General features: G+C 35.9%; 1 protein-coding gene across 1 annotated transcript in view; it reads left to right on the top strand.

Moving 5' to 3' along the window:
• Positions 1-24,048, top strand: part of LOC136267883 (glycerol-3-phosphate acyltransferase 3-like) — a 24,375-nt gene extending 327 nt beyond the window's left edge. Inside the window, exons 3-15 of the mRNA XM_066063059.1 lie at positions 4,888-5,009; positions 13,275-13,317; positions 15,724-15,778; positions 16,514-16,579; positions 16,631-16,705; positions 16,762-16,851; positions 20,828-20,921; positions 20,979-21,094; positions 21,730-21,785; positions 22,270-22,355; positions 22,572-22,700; positions 22,754-22,833; positions 23,847-24,048. Coding sequence (XP_065919131.1) covers positions 4,888-5,009; positions 13,275-13,317; positions 15,724-15,778; positions 16,514-16,579; positions 16,631-16,705; positions 16,762-16,851; positions 20,828-20,921; positions 20,979-21,094; positions 21,730-21,785; positions 22,270-22,355; positions 22,572-22,700; positions 22,754-22,833; positions 23,847-24,048 — 1,214 coding nt within the window. The remainder of the gene's footprint in view (positions 1-4,887; positions 5,010-13,274; positions 13,318-15,723; positions 15,779-16,513; positions 16,580-16,630; positions 16,706-16,761; positions 16,852-20,827; positions 20,922-20,978; positions 21,095-21,729; positions 21,786-22,269; positions 22,356-22,571; positions 22,701-22,753; positions 22,834-23,846) is intronic.

Genomic DNA, 24,048 nt, shown 5'->3' with positions numbered 1-24,048 from the left:
TTTAAGGGTGTTGCTATGTATAATCACTGGACTGAGGTTTATTTAGTCTTGCTAGCTAAGGGCAAAATGATAGAATAGCAAAACTGACCTCTAGCAATTTCACTAGCTTTGTTTAGTTTTGTGTTTACTATCTATGTATTGTGTCCCTCTGAGCAAAGAATGGCTGTAGCCGATTGCTCGGAAGTTAAATATATAAATCAATCAATCAATCTACTATTTATTATGCTCAACTGCACTTATACTCCTTACCATTATACTTCAGGAAATGTGAAAGCGATGGCTAACTACAATGAAGCCACCTTTTACAAAGACCACCTTTTACAAAGACCACATTAGGTTCTAAAGATAGCAAGGCATAATTAAGACATACACAATGCCCACACTAGTCTATTTAGTGTATGATTTCCCTTGGATGTAATCCCCTCCCCCAGCATATTAGTAGTTACTGTCTGCCAGCAATAAATAAATCATATTGTAGGAATTTCATGCCCACTGCATTCGGTATACTTACAGTAGTGGTCATGTAGTATCTGTGGAGACTCCACTGCATTTATGCTCACATTAATTATGAACCATGCTAGAGGTTGCCTGTTTTTTTTTCCAAAATCCTAATAGAACACTCAACTAAACATGAAACTCTTCAAACCTCAAAGGAAGCCTTATAAGTTAATTTGGAAGACGTTTAGGTCCACTAGCAAAAGTGAAGTCAAAAGGACTTGATAAAAGTACTTTTTTTTCACTGTTCTACAGGAAAAGCTATTCACTTTAGGGGATAAAAACTACATAGGTTGCCTTCCTATGTCTTTCTTCATGTCCGTGACCTATTTTTAAATGTATATTGCAATGATAACATCAATTCTCAAGTAAATTTGCTTCTCGTAGGTTCACTTTGCCATAGTCTCTGCGAGGGTAACCACTGTGTTAATATGTGTTAATAAGTATCCAATCTATTCATTTGGAAACCCTATATCATTACCTATTTTTCACCACAGTATATTAAGTGCATACCAGAACAGCAATGTTGTTGTGTACCACTGTGGACTTGACTTGTGATCACATAGCTGCACAGGTAGTTGGAAAAGGCGGATATGGGTGGACACAGACATTTTTAAAATATAATTTACATCTATACAACATTAATTTTCATACCTAACGTTGTTCTGTACAGTAGTCTTTGCTTCTAGGCCCAGACATGGTCTTCGTGTAGCGATTATCCATTTATAAGTGCATGTGTGAAGGATTGGTTAGCACGCTACAAGTATTATAAACAATGTCCTGCTATACAAGTGCTCTAGAAATCTAATGCAGTTGTGATTGTAGAGATCCACCCTAGTTTACTGTCATAGACCAGACCCAGGAGCTCTCAGCTTTCGGTATAAGGCGCAGGCGCTTATACCTACAAAGGTCCTGGCTTGCGAGGCTAAGTTGGGGCATGCCAACTGAATCCCTGTGAATGTGCATTAGATTTCTATAGTGTGTGTACAACAGTATATGGTGTATGGTACTCTGTAGCATGCTAGCCTATCCTCCACACATGCGATTCGATCTCTGTGTCTGGAAGTGAAAACTACTACGTTAGGTATGAAAAATAACCGTTGTATAAATGTAGGAGTGTATTTTGAAAATGTTCGTGTTCGTGTCCGACCATATCCACCTTATTCAACTACCCTAGCTGCACAAGTGTGTATATATCAGAAGCCATACTATTAATTACCAAGTGCCCCCATCAAGATGCTAGTAATACTCGCAGGCAATGTGCAGATGGTTTGCGACTATATGGAAACCAGCCTTTAACAGCTAGCTACTGTACACGATTACTGACTGATATAGATGTTTAGTACTGTAGCACCACCAGTACCTCTTATTATCATGTTAGCTATCCATAAATGGATTTACAAAAAGTAAACAAACTAGTGTAAAAATAATTTTAAAAACTATAACATGGGAATAGAGATTGCTGAAAAAAGTAAAGAAGCAAAGAATCAAACAAGCCAGCATGTTAAACACACAGAGATCTCTATTTGGACTTCTCAGTACAGTACTTATCTGTCCCTGATGTATGAAGAAACTACTGTTTTTTTCCTTAGTTTCTACCATATCCAAATAGAGATCTCTGTGTGTTTAACATGCTGGCTTTTTTGACTCTTGATTCTTTACTTTTTTCAGTAATCTCTATTCCCATGTTTTAATTATTTTTGCACTAGTCATGATGGTCTTATCTCAGATCTGAAACAGGGTGCTGTTAGTATAATTTTCTTCCAGCTGGTCTGACTGATTGCAGGGTCTTCCCTATAGAGTAGTAGAAAAATGCTGCATGACGGCCATCATTATTCAGTAAACTGGTTTACTAGACCTGGAACACTGGACTGACATTTATTGGGTCTCACTAGTGAAGGGCCCTTAAACAGCCCACTGCTAAACGCTGAATATGAGTGGTGGCATATACGAAAACTGTATTTTAAGTATTTCACTACTGCTTATTGAGCTCTTACAGTACATGTATACTCCTTACCCATTTACATTGTAATGCTGCAAGAAATGTGGTAGCAAAAGCTGATAGCCTAATGTGATTATTATGAATTCGGTCATATAGAGTAGGCCAGTTAGCGCATGCAAGTAAAGCTATGGTAGGTAAAAGAAGCTCTTCGGTTGTGTAATGATTGTGTGTTTAGAATTAGAAAGGAGTTAGATTGTTTCAAGGTGGATAGCTCGTATATCAGATTGTATGGCATTCGCTAAAACTGCACAGAAACAGTAGGACTAGCTTGTACCTGAAAAGTGGAGCACTGTAACATGTGCTATAGCATTAGCTGCCTCACCATCAACACGTACATCATCGTTCTCATACTACATTACTCGTTCTGTTTAGCAGCCATACTCATTACCCTATCTTTCTTTCAAGATCACATTGTGCTTATGTATATGCTGTATGTTTGTTCCTGTGTAGCATTCCTATATATTTACTGTAGTACAGCATTTTCAAAGTGCTAAATGTGTTATTGAATCCAGTGTGTTGTATAGGCACACTTGTGTATGTACTTTAGTACTGTAGGCCTCGGAACAAGACAGTTATAATCACTTTCATATATTGTTGATAGTTTATGCACAAAATAGAAAGCACTGACTATCTTGTGGTTGTTGTGACGTGTAGGTATGCAGCAGGCTCCCCTGCTTTGTATGTACATGACCTTCTAAACATGTGTGTTGTCAATCTGTGTGTACATGAGAAGCTTCGTGTCACGTGCATAGAATCAGGAGATCAAAATTATAACATACACATAATGAATGGCAATGAGTCACCAAACCAGTGTGGCTGTTATGCAGTATAATATTTTGTTTTATAACCTAACAAACAGGTATAATTTTACATTGTGGGATTCTATAATGCATCTTGTGAAATTGTGTAAAAGACACCCTGAAGTGTGGGGACACCTTGATAACCAGGACACTTTTTCATGGCCAGCCTCATTTGTATTTCTGTACACATGATTAAAAATTCGAAAACCTCTCTAATAAGGTCAATAAACCATGGCCCACAATATAGGGTTACACTGAACATGATTACTATGCATGTTGCTGTATGTGCATATGACATACATGATAGGATCTTTGCATGTGTGTCACATGTGCGTAACCCTTACTGCGACATGCATGAGTACTGTATCAATTCATGCATACACAAATAATTTTAGTGTCATGTTGACAGTAGTGTTCTGATTCAACTTAATACCTTGAGAACTTCTGCTACAGGCGTACTTACTTGTTCACCCGGAATTAGTAGTGCTGAGCAATATACTGAGTATTTAGTTAAACAGCGGTATCTGTTTTTAACACCATCTAAGTTCTAGCACCGCAATACCATGGATTTAAAAAAATGATCTTTACCATTTGTAGGAAAAGTGTACATGTGGAAAGATATGGACTAATATACTGTGATCACTGATGATCAACAATACAATTCTATCTTGAGTAAATATTTTTGGAAACTGTGTACCGTAATATCAAGTAACAATAATGTACTGTCTGTGAAATATCAAAACTGCTGATCGGTACTACACTGAATGGAATATACTCACTCACCCTCGGGCCTGAAGTGGCTCTTTTATTTCTTCTTACAAAAGCATGAGCATTGTTTAAAGTCATATTGTAATGTTCCAGAATTAGTACATCATTTTAACACAATGTCAGTTTTAATATGTGATGTTCAACCAGCCCCCTCCCTTGATAACTTAAAACTTCATACAATATCAAGTGCTCTACTCTAATAAAACAGTCAAATTCTGATAAAAGAAATTCATTCACTTTCCTAGTAAGGTATTCCTATGACACTCTGATGAATTGTATGTCATAGCTTTGCTGATATGTCAGTTTACAGTTGGTCATAGGAAAATAACCACTGGCACTTGGCATGTTCACTCAAGAGTATTCAAAAAGCACAATTTGGTTTACATTACACTGCAGTACTTGGTGTATCAGGTACATCTCATAGTAGTGATGAACTGCTGTGATTGAGCTGTTGGAAATGGCTAAAAGTGGTGAGACATGTAAAGAAAGACTCGATCATTCTCAATAATTGTTTGGTTAAACAATTACATCACCTGTGATATGTTGTTTGAACTCTTTGTCAAAGTGGATCACAAAAAACCACAGGCAGAAGAGCATTGCATCAACCAAAACTCTTTAGAGAACAGTTTTTTTTCACTCAACTTTTTGTATTGTTGTGAGAGCTGATTGTGGTTCTGTATTGAACACATAGTAGATTCTTAGGGTATGTGTATGTTTTAATAGAGTTGGCATGTTGTGCTTGTATTGGTAGTATCAAGAGTAAATATTGTATGACATTTATCAATAGTATACAAACTACATACAATTGTATTGTATTTATAGGTGAAGCTACTCAACACCATCCAGTCACTATTGCCACTCTACCTCATAACCGATCGTTTGGAACTTTCAAAAAAGAATTTCAATTGAGTGATGCTTGTGGTTTTGTTACTAACGGCTTACAGGTTGGTAATAGTGTACACATAATGACTGTATATAAAGCCAATGCAAGATCACGTGAAATTTATTTGTAGTAGTTTGTTATGTAATATCATCAAGCGTGTATTGATAATGTTGTATGTGCACAAGTGTATCCAGCGACTTACCATCATAATTTCAGTCTACAACATTGGTCAGTGTTTGGCAGTTACTACTTGTTACTGCCACATATTATTACTTCGTTTTAAAGTATTAATCTAGTAATATATTAACCTTTCATTGAGGTGTTAAATTGTCTTGTCTTGTTTGAGCTGTTCACTCACCTAGTCTGCTAGAGCAGCAATTGCCATACTGCCCAACTATTAAAGTATAACTCATCACTCTTGTTTATTTGTAAATAATTGGCTACTGAATTTGGCTATGTCACTGAATGCCAGACTGATGATCACATGATTAGATTAATGGTGCTGTCTTGTTAGAATGCAGAGTTCAGAAGATGGTTATACATTGTCATAATGTAATGGTAATATTATACATTGTCATAATGTAATGGTAATATTATACATTGTCATAATGTAATGGTAATAATATTACAGCAACGTACGTACGCTGTACACGTTAGTTAAGTAATGCATTAGTACTTGTTCAGTAATAATATTACTGTAACGCATATAATGACTAGTAATTATCCATTACAAGAAAGTGTAGCATGTTGTATTACTTCTTACTGTGTATTATGTAATGCGTGAAACACCGATGATGATATCAGTGCTACATGTAATGTATTTGGAAGCAGTTAGAATTCAGCATTTCCACTAATGTCAGCCTCCTTGGTATTCTAATCAATTTAGCACTAGTGGCTTCCTGAGATAGTTCTTCCTTGTAAATTAACTATATCATACAGTACAATAACTGTATAGTAAAGGTTTAGGCATCCAAAAAACCAGCCTCACTTTTCCCTGACAACAATGAAGCAACATTAGTTAGGTAAAACCAAGCCTTCAGATTGACCCAAAATGTTTTCAACAAGTTGATATGATATTTTATTAAACGGAATTTTCTAGTGAATGACTGACTGACTGATGCCTTCAGACAAGTGTAACTCAATAACGGCTAAGGCTACATACAGGCTTGATTTTTTCACTGTTCGATGCCACTTCAGCCAGACATGTGCCTTTTGCATACCGCAGTACATACAATGCATTCTTCATGGACTTACCAGTGTCCTCCTCTTATGTCCCATTCATCTTTACTGATAGCAAAAGGTGTCGATTTGGTGGTAGCACGTGATGGCTTCCTTTCATAACGGAAATTGTCCGTACTTTTCATAGCAGCTACTTTGATTGTAGAGGTGCTTTTTGAACAATTCTTGATTTGTAATGGTGTGTAACGGGTTAAACAAAACTGACAACAAAGCATAATGAATACTTCACTTTCCGATAATAATTAATAGCTGGGGCATGTAGCACCATTTCTTTCTTTTGATGCGGTATGCGTGGGTTCACCAGTCATAATAAATTTTTTTTAAGATAACAAACAAGTAAAAAAAAAATTGGAATTTTCAACTAGAGTAGGGACTATAGCACATCGATAAAAAGTACTGAAACAAGCTGGAGTAGTGCACGATATTAAATCATAGTAAAACAATAAGAAGTGTTATATCCCTACTGTGCATGGTATCTTGAGCACAGTAGGGATATAACACTTCTTATTGTTTTACTATAATTTAATATCGTGCACTACTCCAGCTTATTTCAGTACTTTTTATTGGTGTGTGCTATGGTCCCTACGAAAATTTCAAATTTTTGTGTACTTGTGGTAGTAAACATGTCCTACCGTCACTGGTGACGAATAATCCCTGGGTTTTTTTTTTTGTTAGATTTTATTTTTATTTTATTGGAATTGTTTGCTAACATAATTAACATATAGAAAGTATGAAACCTAAAGTTAGTCATGTTTGGAAATGGATGAGAGGTTAAGGATGTAAATGTCCCCAGATTTCTTAACACCACATCCTTTCTTAGCACCATTAATGTTTTAGGTGTATGTTTTGTTAGGAGTTTATCACTCACTCTATTCTGCACACTCAGTCAGGTAGGAACAGGTGATAGGTTGCCCAACTGTTCTGTATAACGTTGTTATGACTGGTGAACCCATGCATACCGAAAGAATGGCACCAGGCTTATTGTTACATGTTCATCCCAACTATCAATTGCTAAAATAATGAAGTGGCCAGTACGCTTTGTTTTCAGCCATGTTCAGCCCGTCACACAGTGTTACAAATGAAGAACACTACAAGAAGGATCTCTCCAATCAATGCAGTTACCACAGAAAACTTGGACAATTCCTGTTACAAACATAGGGAAGCCATCATGTGGTGAATCAACACCTTGTGCTGTTGGCAAAGATAAATGGGACACTAAGGAGGACATAGGAGGTAAGTCCGTGGAACGTACTGTGGTATGCCAAAAGGCTAGTTTACAATATTCATTCATTACAACTCTCACTGACACAACAAGCCAAATTCAACAATCAAATATTGCACACACATCATTATCATATGGATACATCTCATTCCACCACATTCAGTTTTCACCTGTAGAAATGAGTACATGCAATTAAAAATTGGATGTATATTTGTAATGGATGAAGCCATACCATACACATCTATATCACCTAGTTTAGTAATGCATCTATTCATAATCACCTCGCATTGTTAGAATCATTTGACTATAATTGAGGTTATCATTTTATTGTCAACGACACTTGTTGCCCTTGCTAAAGATGTTCTTAATGTATTATCTGGGAAAATTAATGTAGTTAATGCTTGCAGACAGAACTGCTTGCTTATTTCCTCTATTTACCGTATTGACCTTTATATCCAAAAGTTGATCATCACTGACCTCCCTTGCTTCTATCTTTGGCACAGCATATGGCATATGTCACATGATATAGATTGCCTCTAGGATGACTTGGTTACTGGGTGGTACAGACAGGTTGTTACTATAGTAAAGTGGTGCAGGCAGTGTGTTGTTATAGTGAGAGTAATGAATCATTTTGTGTGATCATTAAGCATGTGAAACATGTGACTCTCTATGTCCAACTTTCAGTACACCTTGTTCTGTATTTCTCTGCTACTGTTCCCTCTTCATTGCCCGTATAGTGGATAACTTACTACTGGAGTTGGCTATGCTGTTGTGTCATCTTTCCCTGTTATGAAGTTGTGCTAGGTTCATCCTTTTGTTTACCATGTGAAATGTTGCTTTGGTCAGGAGAATCATGATCATTTTTATTGTAAATTCTTGGATATTACTGTAAACTACAGGAGGCCATGAGTAAGAAAATATACGTTTCTAGTTTAAATTACAACATTTTAAAATTCGTTGTCATGATTTTAGTTTCCAATTATGATTGAAACAAACAATCAGGACCAGCAGAAGATTTACATGGTTTTAGTGACTTTAGTTTTTCATAGATTTTTTTACTTGAGATGGTTACATTAGTCAATGGCTTACTAAAATGAAAACTGTCACATCATGTGGCATAATGATAAATTTATGGACATAATAAATGAGCGAGTGATTATCTTGACAGTTGTTATAATGAGCTACAGTTAGTGCATTATCATGATATAAACATTTCAAATCCTAAAATGATATGTTATGGCTGCTTTAGTCCCCTTTCCACTTTCTGTTCTTGTCTCTCATCAGATCTGTAACTGATGATTATTAGCACACAGCTAACATGACATAGAAACATGAAGCCATGAACCTGCAATGTATATTCTGAAATAATTTTTTTACCAACTGCTTTGAATTTAGGGATGGAGGGGGTCTGTGTTAGAGTGCAACTTTGTGATCTTTTGAGGATTTCACAGATTAGACAAAAGAACAGCTCAGAACTCACTAACTAAATGGCTGACCAACTCTATACACATGTATGTCATAGCTACTAACCTAGGAAGCAATAATGCTTCAGCAGAACTTTGCTGAAAGGTGTGATTGTGTAGTTACTTGGTTGGTTATGGTTTCCTTGGAAAATTGTATGTCTGGGTATCTGTGTGTATCATGGATTCTTCTCTCTGTACTGAAAACGTTTAGTAGTTTTCCTATATGCTGTACGAGTGTTTTAAGAGCAGCAACTCTTAATATCGACCTTGTATGATAGCAAGAACAATGAAGTTTTTTAACTTTGGTGGATGCAACCCATCACACAGTGGCCATGTATAATAGAGAAAACACAATCGAGATGTATACAATCACTGGACTGGTGGTGGACTGGACTACTGGACTCAGTTTTTTTTTTTTTTTTTCATTTTAGAACATATCTGGGTAACTGGTTGTAGCTATTGCTACATTGAATGTAAAATATGCAGGTGAACCTGTCTACTTGGCACTGTCTCTTGGCATAATCTCTATTGTACAACTATCATTTGTCTTATCATGAAGTACAAACCATATAGTACATGTGTATGTAGTACATGTGTATGTAGTGTTGTAGTACCCACGTATCCTACGAGTTATAGTCATGGAGTCAGCTGAATTAAGTGGTGACAGTTAATTGTCTTGCTATTCCATAGCTGATACAAAGGTTCTGTAGTTTTTGCACGACAGCAATAATAAGCGAAATCACGTGCACAATATTTCAACCAATCAAATTGATTCATTTTGAATATAATTACCGCATGTGACTTCTGTTTTAGATTTGTTGATGTGCAAGAACTATTAGAACCTCTGTACATAGCTGAAGCTAGGCAATGTTGACAAGTCTGGCATGATCACACTTTTCTTTGTTTGTGTGTGGGTGTGTGTGGGTTTCTTTATGTGTGGGGAGTGGTCTAACTACATGTTGCCCAAATATGTAAACTCCATAGCAACTATATCAATTGCAACTAATTAATTGGTAATTAGTAAGCAAATTTAAACTTAACAGTTATTAAAAGACAGGTGCACAGTTTTTAAGAAGTAGCACAACATTAACTTGGGAGTAATCCCAGTTGTATGAACATAACACAACAACTGACTAAATTGCATCAAAGTCATATCATCCAACATCATCATTTATGTAATAGACGTGAACAGGTTGTTTGAGTGTGCAGTGGGTGGATGGGAGTGCCATTTCATTAGGGCTTCTGTCATAGAATACATTCCTGTCAATCATAAGTTCAAGATGACAACCATTAGTTCATCCCTGAAGGTGTGCAATTAAAACTTGAAAAATGTGCTGGATATGCAGCATCTAAGGATATTAGATATCCAAAACAGTATTATATCACATCAAACAAATTGTTCTGTCAACTTTTTTTTTTCTGAAAGGATGGTCTAACAGAGACCATGATGTATGCGCCCACTTTATCCAACAGGATATGTATACCATTGATGTGACAAGAAGTCTTCTACTCTGTGTATTTAGTCATTTAGTATGAGATGTTAAGTACACTGTCACTAATGGGTTTCAATTTTACAAGTTATTACCATATATGGTGACATGCTACTTTACATGTCAGTTCTACGCTGTAGAGTGCCAACAGAAGTAGTACTAAATGATGCTTTGTAGTTTCCTTATTTATCACAATGCTTCTGTTTTTATTCAAAATCCTGCATGTTGTGTTTACTGGTATTTTTATACAGCATTGTTTTATTTACTTAAAGTTTTTAAAAAGCTAGCATTATAAAATTTAAACACAGAATTTATATTATCAACTGTTAATTGCATCATTCATTGTTACTATGATGAGATATTGAATAAAGTTTGTTTTTAAAATGCATTGGGAACAATGTTCCAAAACAAGTTAGTTTTTATTCTGGTGTTTTGGCTATTAATGTGTTATATCAATTAAGTTAATTGTCTAGGGTGGTTTTCGAGATGTTTCGCTGTGTATACTCATTTGAATGTCATCATCTGTTGTTTAGCACATATTCATGATAAGTATGTAACGTTTTTTTTTTAGCTAGGTAAGCCATGCAAGGTAAAGGGGCTCAGGAAACCATGATATAATGTATCTGCAATTTGCACATCAGAATATTTTTTATTGATGCTGGTGGTAGAACTTTTTTTCTGTGACAGATTGATGTTCCATGACTAACCTCCTCTGGACCCTTAAGGCTACATTACAGGAACTAAGTTCCATAAATCAGTATTAAACTACTACGGTTGTGTTATTCAAAGCTGCTGGTACTGTAGGTCTTGCTGTTGTCATTTGTTTGTTCACTCATTCAAGGTAAGGCCCGTAGTCTGCTCTTTTCTTCAAAGATTTTAATTGCTTGTGAATGTTTATTTAGTCATTTCATGCCTGTGAAGTCTGTAGGAAAGGTCCTCATGATGTCTTCAGAAATCCACCATCCCCTAGAACTTGTCTGGAAGTTTAGTGCGTAGCTAGTAGGGTGTGTGCTGGTTTTAGTAGAAGCTGCAGGCTAGCATACATACTTACAATACATAAGGAAACCAGTTATGGATGTCACAGCTGTCCCCCGCCTGCTGTGGGCCACGCTCCTGGTGTTAATGATCTATTGATATTTTATGAAGATACATGCTGTTCTGTAATAGCTATCTGGTTTACATGGTAACTGTGAATGTTTTGGTTGTTTTAAACAATATCAAGTGTGACCTAATTGGTTTAAATGTGTTTGCAGCCAGCATGTGCTTGACTCAATTTGTAATAGCTTGTCCAGTAATCCTTCATGTCTCACGATGCCTTGTGCAAGTCACGATTCTCTGAATTGTACTTTTAGTAATTGATAGGAAAGAGCATTAGTAGACAAGTGTCCTTGTGTGCTAATTGGTTTAAATGTGTTTGCAGCCAGCATGTACTTGACTCAATTTGTAATAGCTTGTCCAGTAATCCTTCATGTCTCACGATGCCTTGTGCAAGTCACAATTCTCTGAATTGTACTTTAGTAATTGATAGGAAAGATCATTAGTAGACAAGTGTCCTTGTGTGTGTAATTGTGATTATACAACACTGTCAAATAGATCTCTGGTGTGGCAGCACTGTTTAAAGGCTTGTACTCTTGTTTTCACAATTATTACTACACCCTCAAGAGTGGCAAGTAAAGTATTCTAAATACATCCCTTCTCGTAGGATTTTAAAAGTTTATAGTGGCACAAAAACACCTAGCATCTATATACAGTTACGCTTGTATTGTGGTGTTGCCAACATTTAGTTTATGAAGTTTTCGCAGTATATCAGTACCACAATGTACTTTGTTACTGATCTTAATGGCGTACTAGGTATGCTTGCTAGAGTCTGGTGTTCAATGTTAATAAAGTAATTACATTGTGTCTTTTCATACTAGAGATTTCATTAGCTCAATTTTGAGGTCACAGTACACCTTCATAAATTATACATTTTTTTTTGCTCATTGGTAGGGATTCTGTGTTATGTGGACGGCACAGCATCCTAAGTGCCCCTGCTGAAATTATTTTGCAGGTTTTCTTTCAATGTATAATTAACTTAAGACATGCTGGAAATGTAACAGTTGTACTAACAAATGTACTTTATTACAGTGATCTAATTTTCTATTTTCATTCAGTTATGTTAATTTTCCTCTGTTGCTTTTTGTAATTTTAATGAGCTGTGTATTTTAACTTTGACTTTAGCAGGTATGTTGCAAAAACAAATTACAGAAGAGTTGAAGCTTTCCCCAAAACAATTGCATGCATTGATTATTCAAATTACTAAACAATAATGGTATTCAAGAATAGCAAAGCTCCCTGTAGACTTTTAAAAAAGCAGTGTTCTCTTCCTTGGTGGCTGCTTGTCGTCCTCCATTTCGTACATTAAAGTCTTGAATAGTTTTGATCATGTGAGAAAGACTTCTATTGTATATACTGATATTAAACGATCAGGGTTGATTGTGCAGCAGAATTTAACCTAAGACAAACATTTGACTGGCATGTATGGTATTACCATCCCAGAATAAGTTCTCTGTACAAACCCCATGGCTCATGTGAACATGTTATATCTCCACTGTATGTACAACATTTCATGTTAATGTACTCCTTCTGTAGTTACATGTTACATGCAGTATAGTCAAAAACTAATTCACATTTTACATTTAGTCATACATACATGGGGTGTAATGAGCTGTCTACAGTGGAATATGTTGATATGAACATTGATAATGGCTCATACATTTTCAAATCATATTTATGAACTCTTTAGTGTCCCAATTTTTTTTCCTTTAGTACATAAACTGACCTGGTTAACCACTGAACATTTGAAGATGTCTGTATTACACATATTCCACTGTACGTAACTGTTGTATGTTAGACTGTGTACAAACTTACAGGTGATCGTGGAGGATCATGTTACAAAGTGCTTCACTACTGAAGGTGAGCAGCAGTAGCAGCACCTAGTGGGCCAGAATCGAATTAATTAGATGATTATGACTTAATCATTAATCTGGTTTGGGTTAATTTAACATTCAAAGAGTAAAACTGATTGTGACCTGTGCTGTTGCTATGATATGATTAGTGCACTGTCTACCACACCTTAATCAGTTCAGCTATATGGTTAATTTAAAATTGAATATATTACTGTATGTTTTTTGTGACCATGACTACATGTTGGTTACTAACTACATTATTACAACTATATTTTGTACACACACACACACACACATACACAAATGTACATACGTACAATGGATGCATGCACGCATGAATGTATGTATGTATGTATATATTTTATGTATATACGATAGAGCTGTATGTGTGCTGTGGGTACAAGGTACTACATATTCAGTACCTCTAACACTGTGCTAGCTTTCATTATAGGAAGCTAAACGTGTATCTTACAATTAAAGTTGTATACCAGATCATATTTATATTTCCTATGTTTGCACACACGTGTGTCATGGGTGTTGTTCTTGTATGCTTTGATCGAACCAGCTTCTTCAGAGCGACCTAGTGACTATTTTAATCTGATGCCAGCCAAGTATAGTGATAATATCTTTTATGGTGATTCTTATATTATAGTTCGAATGTTTCATGTTAGTTTTAACAAGGCCACTCCCTGGCTGAACAGCACTTAACTTGTCATAGTAACGTTCACATATTTCGTGGAGCATATATAATTGTTTCTAATCACCATGGTTAGTAGTTTAATATTCATGAAGTGTTAGCGAGGGATAACATTGTAGGAACATAATTTTAATTCTCGCAAGGGAACTTGTTTTGCAGAGGTAGAAAGCACTGTCAGCATATCCATATCATACCAGAGAGACATGCACATTTACACAAGTGTGATTACTTATATGTCACATAATAACATGAATAAATATTGCAGATAGGCATATTTTACTGTTGACATGAAATTATGTTATTTTTGCTTTGCTGGTGTTTCTGACTTAATATTCACCATATGACTCAAGTAACCATTACCATCTGTTGGTGTCTGGAAGACTGCCAACATGTGTGTGGAGTGTTGAATCAACAAAAATATATTTCAAAAGATTTCTGCCAAAACATTACATGTTGATGTTAGTTGGCTTGTGTAAATTTCTCTTTATGTATCACAACCCATCCATCCCCATAATAAGATTTTATCGGTCATATGCTGGTTGTGCCCCTCAAGAACATGAACTCAGGAGGAAGTTGAGTGTACACTTTATTCTTCATCATTCTGGCTTCAGTTGTGGATGGCTCCTCCTGTTTAGCTTTACAGTGGCTTGTCAGTTTGCACAGTGCACATGTCAACTGTCTGAAATAACCACGCACTCTTATATGAATATCTGTTTGATATTCATAGATTTTATTGAAGTACTTAGTAACTATTCATGTCCTGTCACGTAAATTTTACTAGATGACTTTAAGCCTACACTTGAAAGGGACAAACATCATGAAAATTTCAAGTGCTTGTTATGGTATTATGAATAATCGAACTTCAAAGCTTTTGAACAAATTTCGCTTATGAGTGCACAGTAATGGATTTCTAAGTGGCATGTTGATAGTTTAAGAACAGTATGTCATTCAGACTTGGTGATGTTAGTGTATGTTTGTTTATACTACTGTGCCATTAAAGGTATTTTCAAGTGTGACAATTTATACTAGCTATTGAGACTGACTGCCCTATACAAACAACTACTTCGTAATAGAACTCTTTATCATGCGTATTCCCTCTTGTTATTTTAAATAGAATGTGGACAACACAAACGATTGCATGTTGAGACTGCCAGTCCAAAGTACTACTTACGGGTGCCCCCTAATGTTGATCCTAGCCATTTGATATTGCAAATCGCAATGTAATTTTATGTAGAAATGTTACTAATCCATACTTCAGTACATTGGCTGTGATATCAAAGGTCAATATTGTATGAAACTTGTCTCATGATCAGCTGAAATCTTTGTTCTTATCACAGCACAGTGGCCTGCCATTGTTATTGCTTGTTAACTTATAATATTTATCTACCACCAATAGTGCTTGAAATGATGGGCAGTCACCACTGACCAAACTTGGTATTTGTCCCAACACAGTTGGTTTTGGTTGGACACTGTAGTCTTTAGAAGTGGTTTTATACTACAAAATATCCTCATTGTTGAAAACATGTTTTTTAGAAGTTTTAAAATTAGGCTGACATCTGGCAGGCTGGCTGTTTATTGACTTGGTTTTCATCAAAACAATCTGGTAACAGGCCACCTTTTGATTGTTACAATAATTTATACTTGTATGTAATAGTCAGAGTGTATGTTCTATTAGAATCTGATGACCAATATTGTACACAACGTATCTTGCTCTAGAATTAACAGAATGGAACTTTCTTGCCAGAACTAGAACAGGCCAAGAGAAAATGGGGTAAGCATGAAGAATTCACTGCTTGACACTAACTGTATATTAATGTTTTTGTGTGGTTTTAAATTGTCTGCTGAAGTTGTATTTATGAAAGTGATTGCATTTCAATTTCCTTGGCCAGTTTCACTAGCCAGTTTTCAGTGTACATTGATACATCTGTGAAATGTGACACGAAATTTGTTGGTGCGTGTCATGTGTAGGCAAACAGAGCAAACTGCTATGTTCGGTGTAAGTATCCCCCCTGCACTCATAAAGCAATATGTATTGCTTTCTCAACATTGACCATATTACCGGTTGCTGCTTTAAAAGGTGTTGTTATGAAGTTAGTACCCACATAGTAAAAAAGGTTTTATTAATGGTTAATCACCTTATTCAGAATCTTATCAATGATCAAATGTTCTGTCTGTAAGCACTTGTGAAGTTTTACTCTAGGAAACAAACCACTTGTCTGATTTTGTTAACAGTACTCTTTTCATGTATTCAACTGTGCCATTTTATCGCTTCACACTAAGGACAGTTATTAATGTATAGCTTTTAACACAAAGACACTTGAGTAGTATAGTTTGTGATCTTGAAATAGCACAGTTATTGTGCTATTCTTAAAACAGACCATTAGTTCTACAGTGATGTACTATTGTTCGCATTATTGTTGACAGGGGATGATACGTGGTTGTATGCATGTCGTGTTGTGTGGAATTCTATTGGAATTAAAGTGTTCACACTGTATTTGTTTTTTAGAGTTAAACACTGGATCCTGTTTTGCCTATCCATTGTAGTACGATATTCTCTCTTCTTGTTCATCCGGTAAGTGCACTATCGAAGCATGTACTATTAGTTCAACTTGAGCTTACTCAGGATCCCTATTGGAATCACTGGCCTTTTGTGGCTGGCTGGAACAATGGCTGTGCTAGGAATGCTGCCACAATTTAGGTGTGTTAATTGCTTGTGTACATAAACAATCAACTGTGGTGATGTCCCCATTCAAGTGGTCGCAAGAAGGCTGAAGTTTACTGTACTGTAGTTTGTTCAAAGATCTTGGCAGCATCTTTAACAGCTGTTGTGAAGTTTGAAAAGGAGTGAGTTTACTAGTTAGTGTGTGTGTGTAGTGTGTGTGTGTGTGTAGTGTGTGTGTGTGTGTGTGTGTGTGTGTGTGTGTGTGTGTGTGTGTGTGTGTGTGTAGTGTGTGTGTGTTTTTGTGTACATGGTAGATTGCATTGCTCACATTTTGAATTCAAGATTATATGCCTTATAAGGGAAGAATTTAAAATCTCTGGTATATTATTTGGTGTGCTTGCTACTGTACACCCAGTTAGTAAAATGTCATATTTGTGTTTTCACAATTCACACCTTTTTGCAAGGGTTTCAGTGTGAAATGGAAACTATGTTTCTTTGGAGTATATGCTTTTGCTATGGAGATAAGTACACCTGACTTAATTATGTACAATAGTGGAAGTATTCATGTGTAAAAGTATGTGAAATAAAAATCTTTTAAAGCTTGGTACTTTTGGAAGCCTCATAGCAGCTATCACAGGTAACATATGGCAACTTGCCACTATGAGCATTGTATTATTGTACATAATGGGATTACTGCAAATCAATAGTCTTAACTAATGATCCTGTGAAACATTAGCCTAAGAAGCCACTCATGTCAAACAAACACTTGGGATGAATAGCCTTGAAGTGTATAGGTATTGAAGTACATACATTCTCCTTTGTTACTAGGTGTAGCTTTGCAGTGTAAACACTTATATATGTTAGTATTCATGGGACAATGTGCTATAGCATGTCTTTGCCAATGTGAATAGAGAATGGTGGCTAGTACTGTTGAGGTGGTTCTTTGACTATTGCTATTATACTAATTGTACATTAAATATTTATCCTCTGTTCATGATAAAGTGTGTCACGAGTTGGTTTAACTTTATTCGAAATACCTCCTGCTGTTTTTCCTCAACCAACAGCCCTCAAATAGTTGTTCCTGGTATATACATTTCAACTGTGTGTGATCTGAGATAAGTAGAACCTTCTGTTCTCAGGCTACGCAGTGTCATGAAAGAAATGACTGACACAATAAACAGTGCTCGGGATACACAAATCACACTGTAGGTCAGAAAGCTTTTGACAGTACCCTTCAAGTTGTGAGTCTCCTGCAATTTTTGCAACATTTATGATTCCAGAAATAGCATCCTTACAAAAGTTGTGATGTGAAAGTTGGCCTATCGAAAGTATCCCATTACAGAGGTATAACAACAAATTTTCATTCTTGGCTGCCACACTTATTTAGGCCACTTAACTCTTAATTTTTGGCACCTTTTGGTATCTAGTGGGAGACTATGTGTGATTCCCACCTCAATAACTTTGGTAACATTAGCTATGAATATTTCAAGTCAATGTGCCTTTCATGTAATAGTGTTTAGGGAGCACACTTATACAACTATGAAAGTATGCATATGGTATGTAGTGAGTGTGTAAAGATGTGTCTGTGATCCTGATGATGGCTATAGCTGTGTTTACTGTATTGTTTCTTTAACTCTTACGTGAAGCCATCCAGTAGTGCTGCTCTTTCTGCCCCTGGCGAAGACTTACATAAGTGTTCTTTAATTAGATCATTAGCATTAGTAAAGAAGTTGTTGGTAATTATGTTTGCATTGATTAGCTATCTAATTCATGTAAACATTGGTACACTTATGGACTATGTGGTGTAAAGACAATCTGTCAAAGTTAAAATTATTAAATACCCAGTTTTTGTTTTGTGCTTGCGGATTTCCTTCTTTCCTTATTTTGTTCCAGCTATTGTTATTAGATACTCTTTGTGTACTGTTATTGTTGGTTTGCAATCCAGACAGTTTGAATGTGAGTTATTCACCATTCAAAGTGGTTTGAGCCATCAATTGGTCTGGCAGTTAAGCATAGTATGGAGCAACAGTGTGTTAATATGAATAGTGTATTTACTTAATGTTGACCACAAAATTAGTGCTCGGTACAAATCAGTAAACAGAAGTTGCTTATCAAGCATTTCACTCTGTAAACACTAACAAAGCTGGTAAGCACATGGGATCAATCGTATGCCAGGTACTTCATCCCTAGCTATAGAATAAATGCCTGCATTCATTTAAACGCTGGAGAGCTTGAACTAAACCATAACTCTAATAAATGCCGGAGTCCCATGTTATACTAGTTACCACCCTGCGCCTGATGCATAATAAGAAATAGATGTCAGACTCATATAAATATCAAGCCCAAAAAAGTTATAGGAAATAAACCCCAAGCTTTCTATACAGTATATAAAAATAACAAAGCTAAATTGATAGGTGTGGTATTTATCAAATACCTCTCCATTATTGGATAATAGGAATCAGTCTGATAGGTTTAGCTTCACCCTGAGCCCTTCTCCCACAAGAAGTCAATACCTGTCTGCCCACATGCCACACTAACATAACAAATAGACACACCTGTATGTGAACCTCTGCCATCTACACAAACATATGGTCAGCTAATTTGATGAGCTCTCTAAACCCACAACTCAGCGTAGTTCTCATGTTTGTCCAGCTAATAGACTTCATTTTATTTTATCATTTGTTTTGACAATGTGATAAGTGACCACTTAGCCAGGGAGTGGCAGTTTGGTATTTAGTATGAAAACATTTTTAACATAATTGTTCCCCTGCTAATCATATTACTGTAATTGACTATATTGGCAATGAATATAAATGTTTAAGGCTTGTGTTAATATTGGTGCTGTGTCTATAAAGACTTGTCAATTTTGTGGTGTGGCCATTATGTGTTTGTTAACTCCCATTACATTGCAATGTCTATGGTCAACTAATCTTTTAAATTTTTATTGCACACTGTTGTGGGCTGTAACACATGAGAAACAGTTAATGTGTCATACCACATGACACCTTTTCTTCTTAATTGTAGCAATTACAAAAATATTATTAAATAATTACTGTTGATAGTATTATGTGTGGCTGTTGTCATTTTCGGGACTTCTTATTAATGATATCTAATTAGTACTGGCTATTCAGCACTTACTCGACCTTATGCACACACTTACATCGATGTGGCTTCCCATGTGTAACATAGTAACGTGACATGCTAACTCATTTGTCAACCTTTTCTGTCATGTTTGTTATAGAACAATTGTCCAGAATTATTACAGCTGATGAAATAATATTTCTTGCCTTTATTCGCTTAATGCTCTTTTAAGTATCCATTTTCAACTTCCTTAAGGAGTCATCCATTATTTTCAGCCTTTACGCAAGAGTACAAAGGGTACGCTAGGGGGGAGGGGGTTAAATCACACATACGCTTATAAAATGATGAATAATCATCATGTATATACTGTACATAGTATCAACATTTATACAATATGCTTTGTGAAGGAGGGAGGGGGTTAGAAAAAAGAGTACTCTTTGTACGCTTGCATAAAGACTGAAAATTATGGATGGTCCCTTAGTGTAAAAAAGGTACAAGGTAGACCTTTGGCTTCATACCAAGGAGTTAGAATTTGGTTTGCAGTTTTTTATTTATTTTTATTTTTATTCGAGTTTTTGTATTTTTGAAGTGATCCAGTATCTGCTACATAGTATCTTGTGTGGTAGCTAGTGTTTATGGGTAGAGTGAAAAGTTATCTGGGTAGTTGCTCTTTCTGTAAGGAAATATTGTGGCATTTAGATTAGTCAATGGGACATAACTTCAGGCGTGTTATGTCACACATGACAGATGTGCTGGGTTTAGGTGAAGCAGCTAAGAACATGTAACATCTCAGCCATTATAAATGGCTTAGCTAATTGCTGTCTAGGAATTTTACCTGAAGGTAGTGAAAACACATTTAACTACCATCCATAAATATATTTATTGGCCAATGGTTTCATACTTTGCTAACCTAACTCTAATACTGTAATTGGATAGCATGTGAAACATGCTAGTATATGGTTGTTATTTTAGACACCACATGGGTATGGAATCAATGTAGTTTGTGGTTTACCAACTGCTGAGTTCTCATGTGTGTGTTTACAGTTGATGACAACTATTGTTTGATTTCTCTTTTAGAGAATACAAGCCTCAGTGTGGAGGAATATGTGTGGCAAACCATACATCACCGATGGACATTGCCATGCTTGCCTGTAATAACTGTTTTACCCTTGTAAGTCTGCCTTGTTTTGTGTTTAAAATTGTTTACAATTAAATGACTTTTTTTCAGGTAGGTCAAAGGCATGGTGGATTCTTTGGTATGCTTCAGAAAGCTTGTGATTTAGCACAGAAACACATCTGGTTTGAAAGGTCGGAAGCTGGCCAAAGGTCCATGGTCAGCGAAAGGTAATTTTTGCTGAACTATACATTTCTCTGAGGGGGTGAATGTTTACTTGCTTTGGTATGCCAGTTAATTGTTGTTGGTTTATATTGTGGTACAATACTCATCCACCCTGTTACCAACATTATCTCACTTTACCCTCAGGCAATGTTTTTATGTGATGTGACCACATAAGTGGTGGCCACTTGTGATGAGCTATTGTCATCTCAAAATACAACCTTGTGGCTTGCATTGAAAGGAAAAGGTTTAGTGCACTGTTTTCTGATGATATATGAGATGTTGAGAAAAAGAAACATAAACTAGTACACTTATTGTGTCTAATTTAATCTGACTTGTGTCAGACATTTTTCTTTCATGCTGAAGAACTTAGTAGGTTACAATTTGTACTTAAGGATTCATGTACATGTTTAGGGATGCTGCTACTATAAGTGGTTGTACTTTATCCCTTTTGAGAGCTGACACATGGCAGGTTACAAGTCCATGTATATAGCTGTAGGTTGTAATTTTATCTTGTCTACAAATTATGCACGTTGATTACTTCAAAGGTAAGTTTGCGCTACGTATTTACTTTGTATGTATAGACGTTAAAATAATTTTTTAGGTGTATGATTTAAAGTTTGTTTCCTTTGGTTTCTGTTAGACTCAAAGATCACATACAAGATGGTACTAACAATCCGATCTTGATTTTTCCAGAAGGTGGCTGCTCTGTGATCTATTGATTATATAGCATTCCATTTTACCCAACCCAAAGTGCATACATGTGCAGGGACTTTATTCTACATGGCTTCACTTAGTTGGTTTCTACTTAAAATGTTTTATTCATGTATGTATGCATATTCATGTATGTATGCATATTCATGGGTTATCTTCTGTGCACCTAGGCACTATGTGTACGTATGTATGTATGTATGTATGTATGTATGTATGTATGTATGTATGTATGTATGTATGTATGTATGTATGTATGTATGTATGTATGTATGTATGTATGTATGTATGTATGTATGTATGTATGTATGTATGTATGTATGTATGTATGTATGTATGTATGTATGTATGTATGTATGTATGTATGTATGTATGTATGTATGTACATAGGTACATATGTATGTACGCATGTATGTACATATGCATGTATCATGATACTGTAACTTTACAAGGCACTCTTTACACTGTTTAGGTACCTGTATCAATAATACAAGCGTATTCATGTTTAAGAAGGGCTGCTTTGAGTTGGGATCTACTATTTATCCCGTAGTCATCAAGGTAAACTAACTGTGCCTCCATTACAGGGATCTATTAAGTGAGTGTTCTCATACTTGTCCTTTTAATGTGGTCAGCACCACTCAGACTGTCTTATTGGATGTCACCTAGCAATGACTATGAGAACTTGTAATTCTATCTATTGTCGGTGTACTGCCATAAAGTCACATTGTATTTGATACTTAGCGTACTTTAAACACTATGAATATTGTTGTATAGTACGACAGAGCTTACTCTGACCCCTTCTGGAATTCATCGCAACAAAATCTACTAACCTATCTCTTCATGTTAATGACCAGTTGGGCCGTGGTCTGTGACATAAAGTATCTTGAGCCTACGACTATTAAGGTAATTGTAGCCACAGTGTTGTTGCTGTTTACCATGCTATCACATGTGTACAGGAACATGAAACTGCAATTGAGTTTGCTAGTAGAATTAAGACTGCTATCTGTAGAGAAGGTGGTTTGGTCGACTTAGAATGGTTAGTGTGTGAGTAGCCGATCATGTACAAATTGGTCCATTTAAAATGGTATCTTTGCCATGTTAGTGATGTTACGTACATTTCTATAACTATATTGATGACTTCCTAGAAAATCACAACAAATTATCACCAAGGGTTTCATCAAAGTAGTCACTCATTATCTTTTGCCACTTATCACCTTATTTTTGTAATGCTGTGACTGTGGTTATAATTGACTATATATAAACACACTAGCCTACGGTAGGGTGTTGCATCTAGTGTGTTGCATCGTGAGAACTGTTGATGCCAGAAAGCATTGCAATTGGTAAATATGGCAAGAAAAAATTTGGTCAATAGTCATTTGATCTCCATGTAAAACACCTTGAAGGGTGCTACAAAGTAGTCTAACATGATATGTGAGTTTGTTGCATGTTTAGAATGCCTTTGGCATGGTGGCTACTAACACTAATCCAATTAGACTGTGTTAGCACTCTGAATCTGTTTAAAAACATGAAGTAAATGGATTAAACTTTAATGTTTGCATAAGAACTAGACTCCATAGCTTATATGTCTAATATTTATTTAGAATGGAGTGCCACATAATATGGCAATACTATAATCCTATTTGTTAACCACAATTGAGTTCTCAGAAAACTTTACACCTAGTGGGATAGTTCTATCCTGTCAAACGAGCTTATTTTATGTGTCAGTATATAGGCTGTGTGCAATCTCAGGCGTGGTCTCGTAAAAGGTTCACAATGATTTAGCAAAATCGTTGACCATTTTATGCTGCCAAAGCCTTTCTAAAGACAAATGGCGTGTACTTTTACGTATATTACATTATAATCACATTACATCAGCTTATTAAAAGTTTTCTGGTATAGAATGCATATGTTTTACCCTCGAGAAACAGCATCTGACACATGATTTTAGTGTTGCATCATTTAAGACCACACTCTAGCTAGATTGCACATGACCTTTAGGTATTTGTGATTATCATCCAAGATATCTATGTCATTGATTGTATTACACAGGGATGGCATGATCAAGAGAGCTATGTATGATAAGAGTCTCCAAAAAACATTACAATTGAACCAAGAAAAGTATGCATCCTTGCTAGACTTACACACATTTGACGAGCATAATTCTGAAGACATTGAACATCAGGAAGAATCTTGGGAAGATTTAGAACCTAGAAAACGTACTGTGTTTACAGTAGGATTGTCAGATCAATAA

Source organism: Dysidea avara, chromosome 10, assembly GCF_963678975.1.
Source record: "Dysidea avara chromosome 10, odDysAvar1.4, whole genome shotgun sequence".
Taxonomy (NCBI): domain Eukaryota; kingdom Metazoa; phylum Porifera; class Demospongiae; order Dictyoceratida; family Dysideidae; genus Dysidea; species Dysidea avara.
The sequence above is the reverse complement of the archived record's forward strand: the minus strand, read 5'-3'. Positions and strand labels throughout refer to the sequence as shown.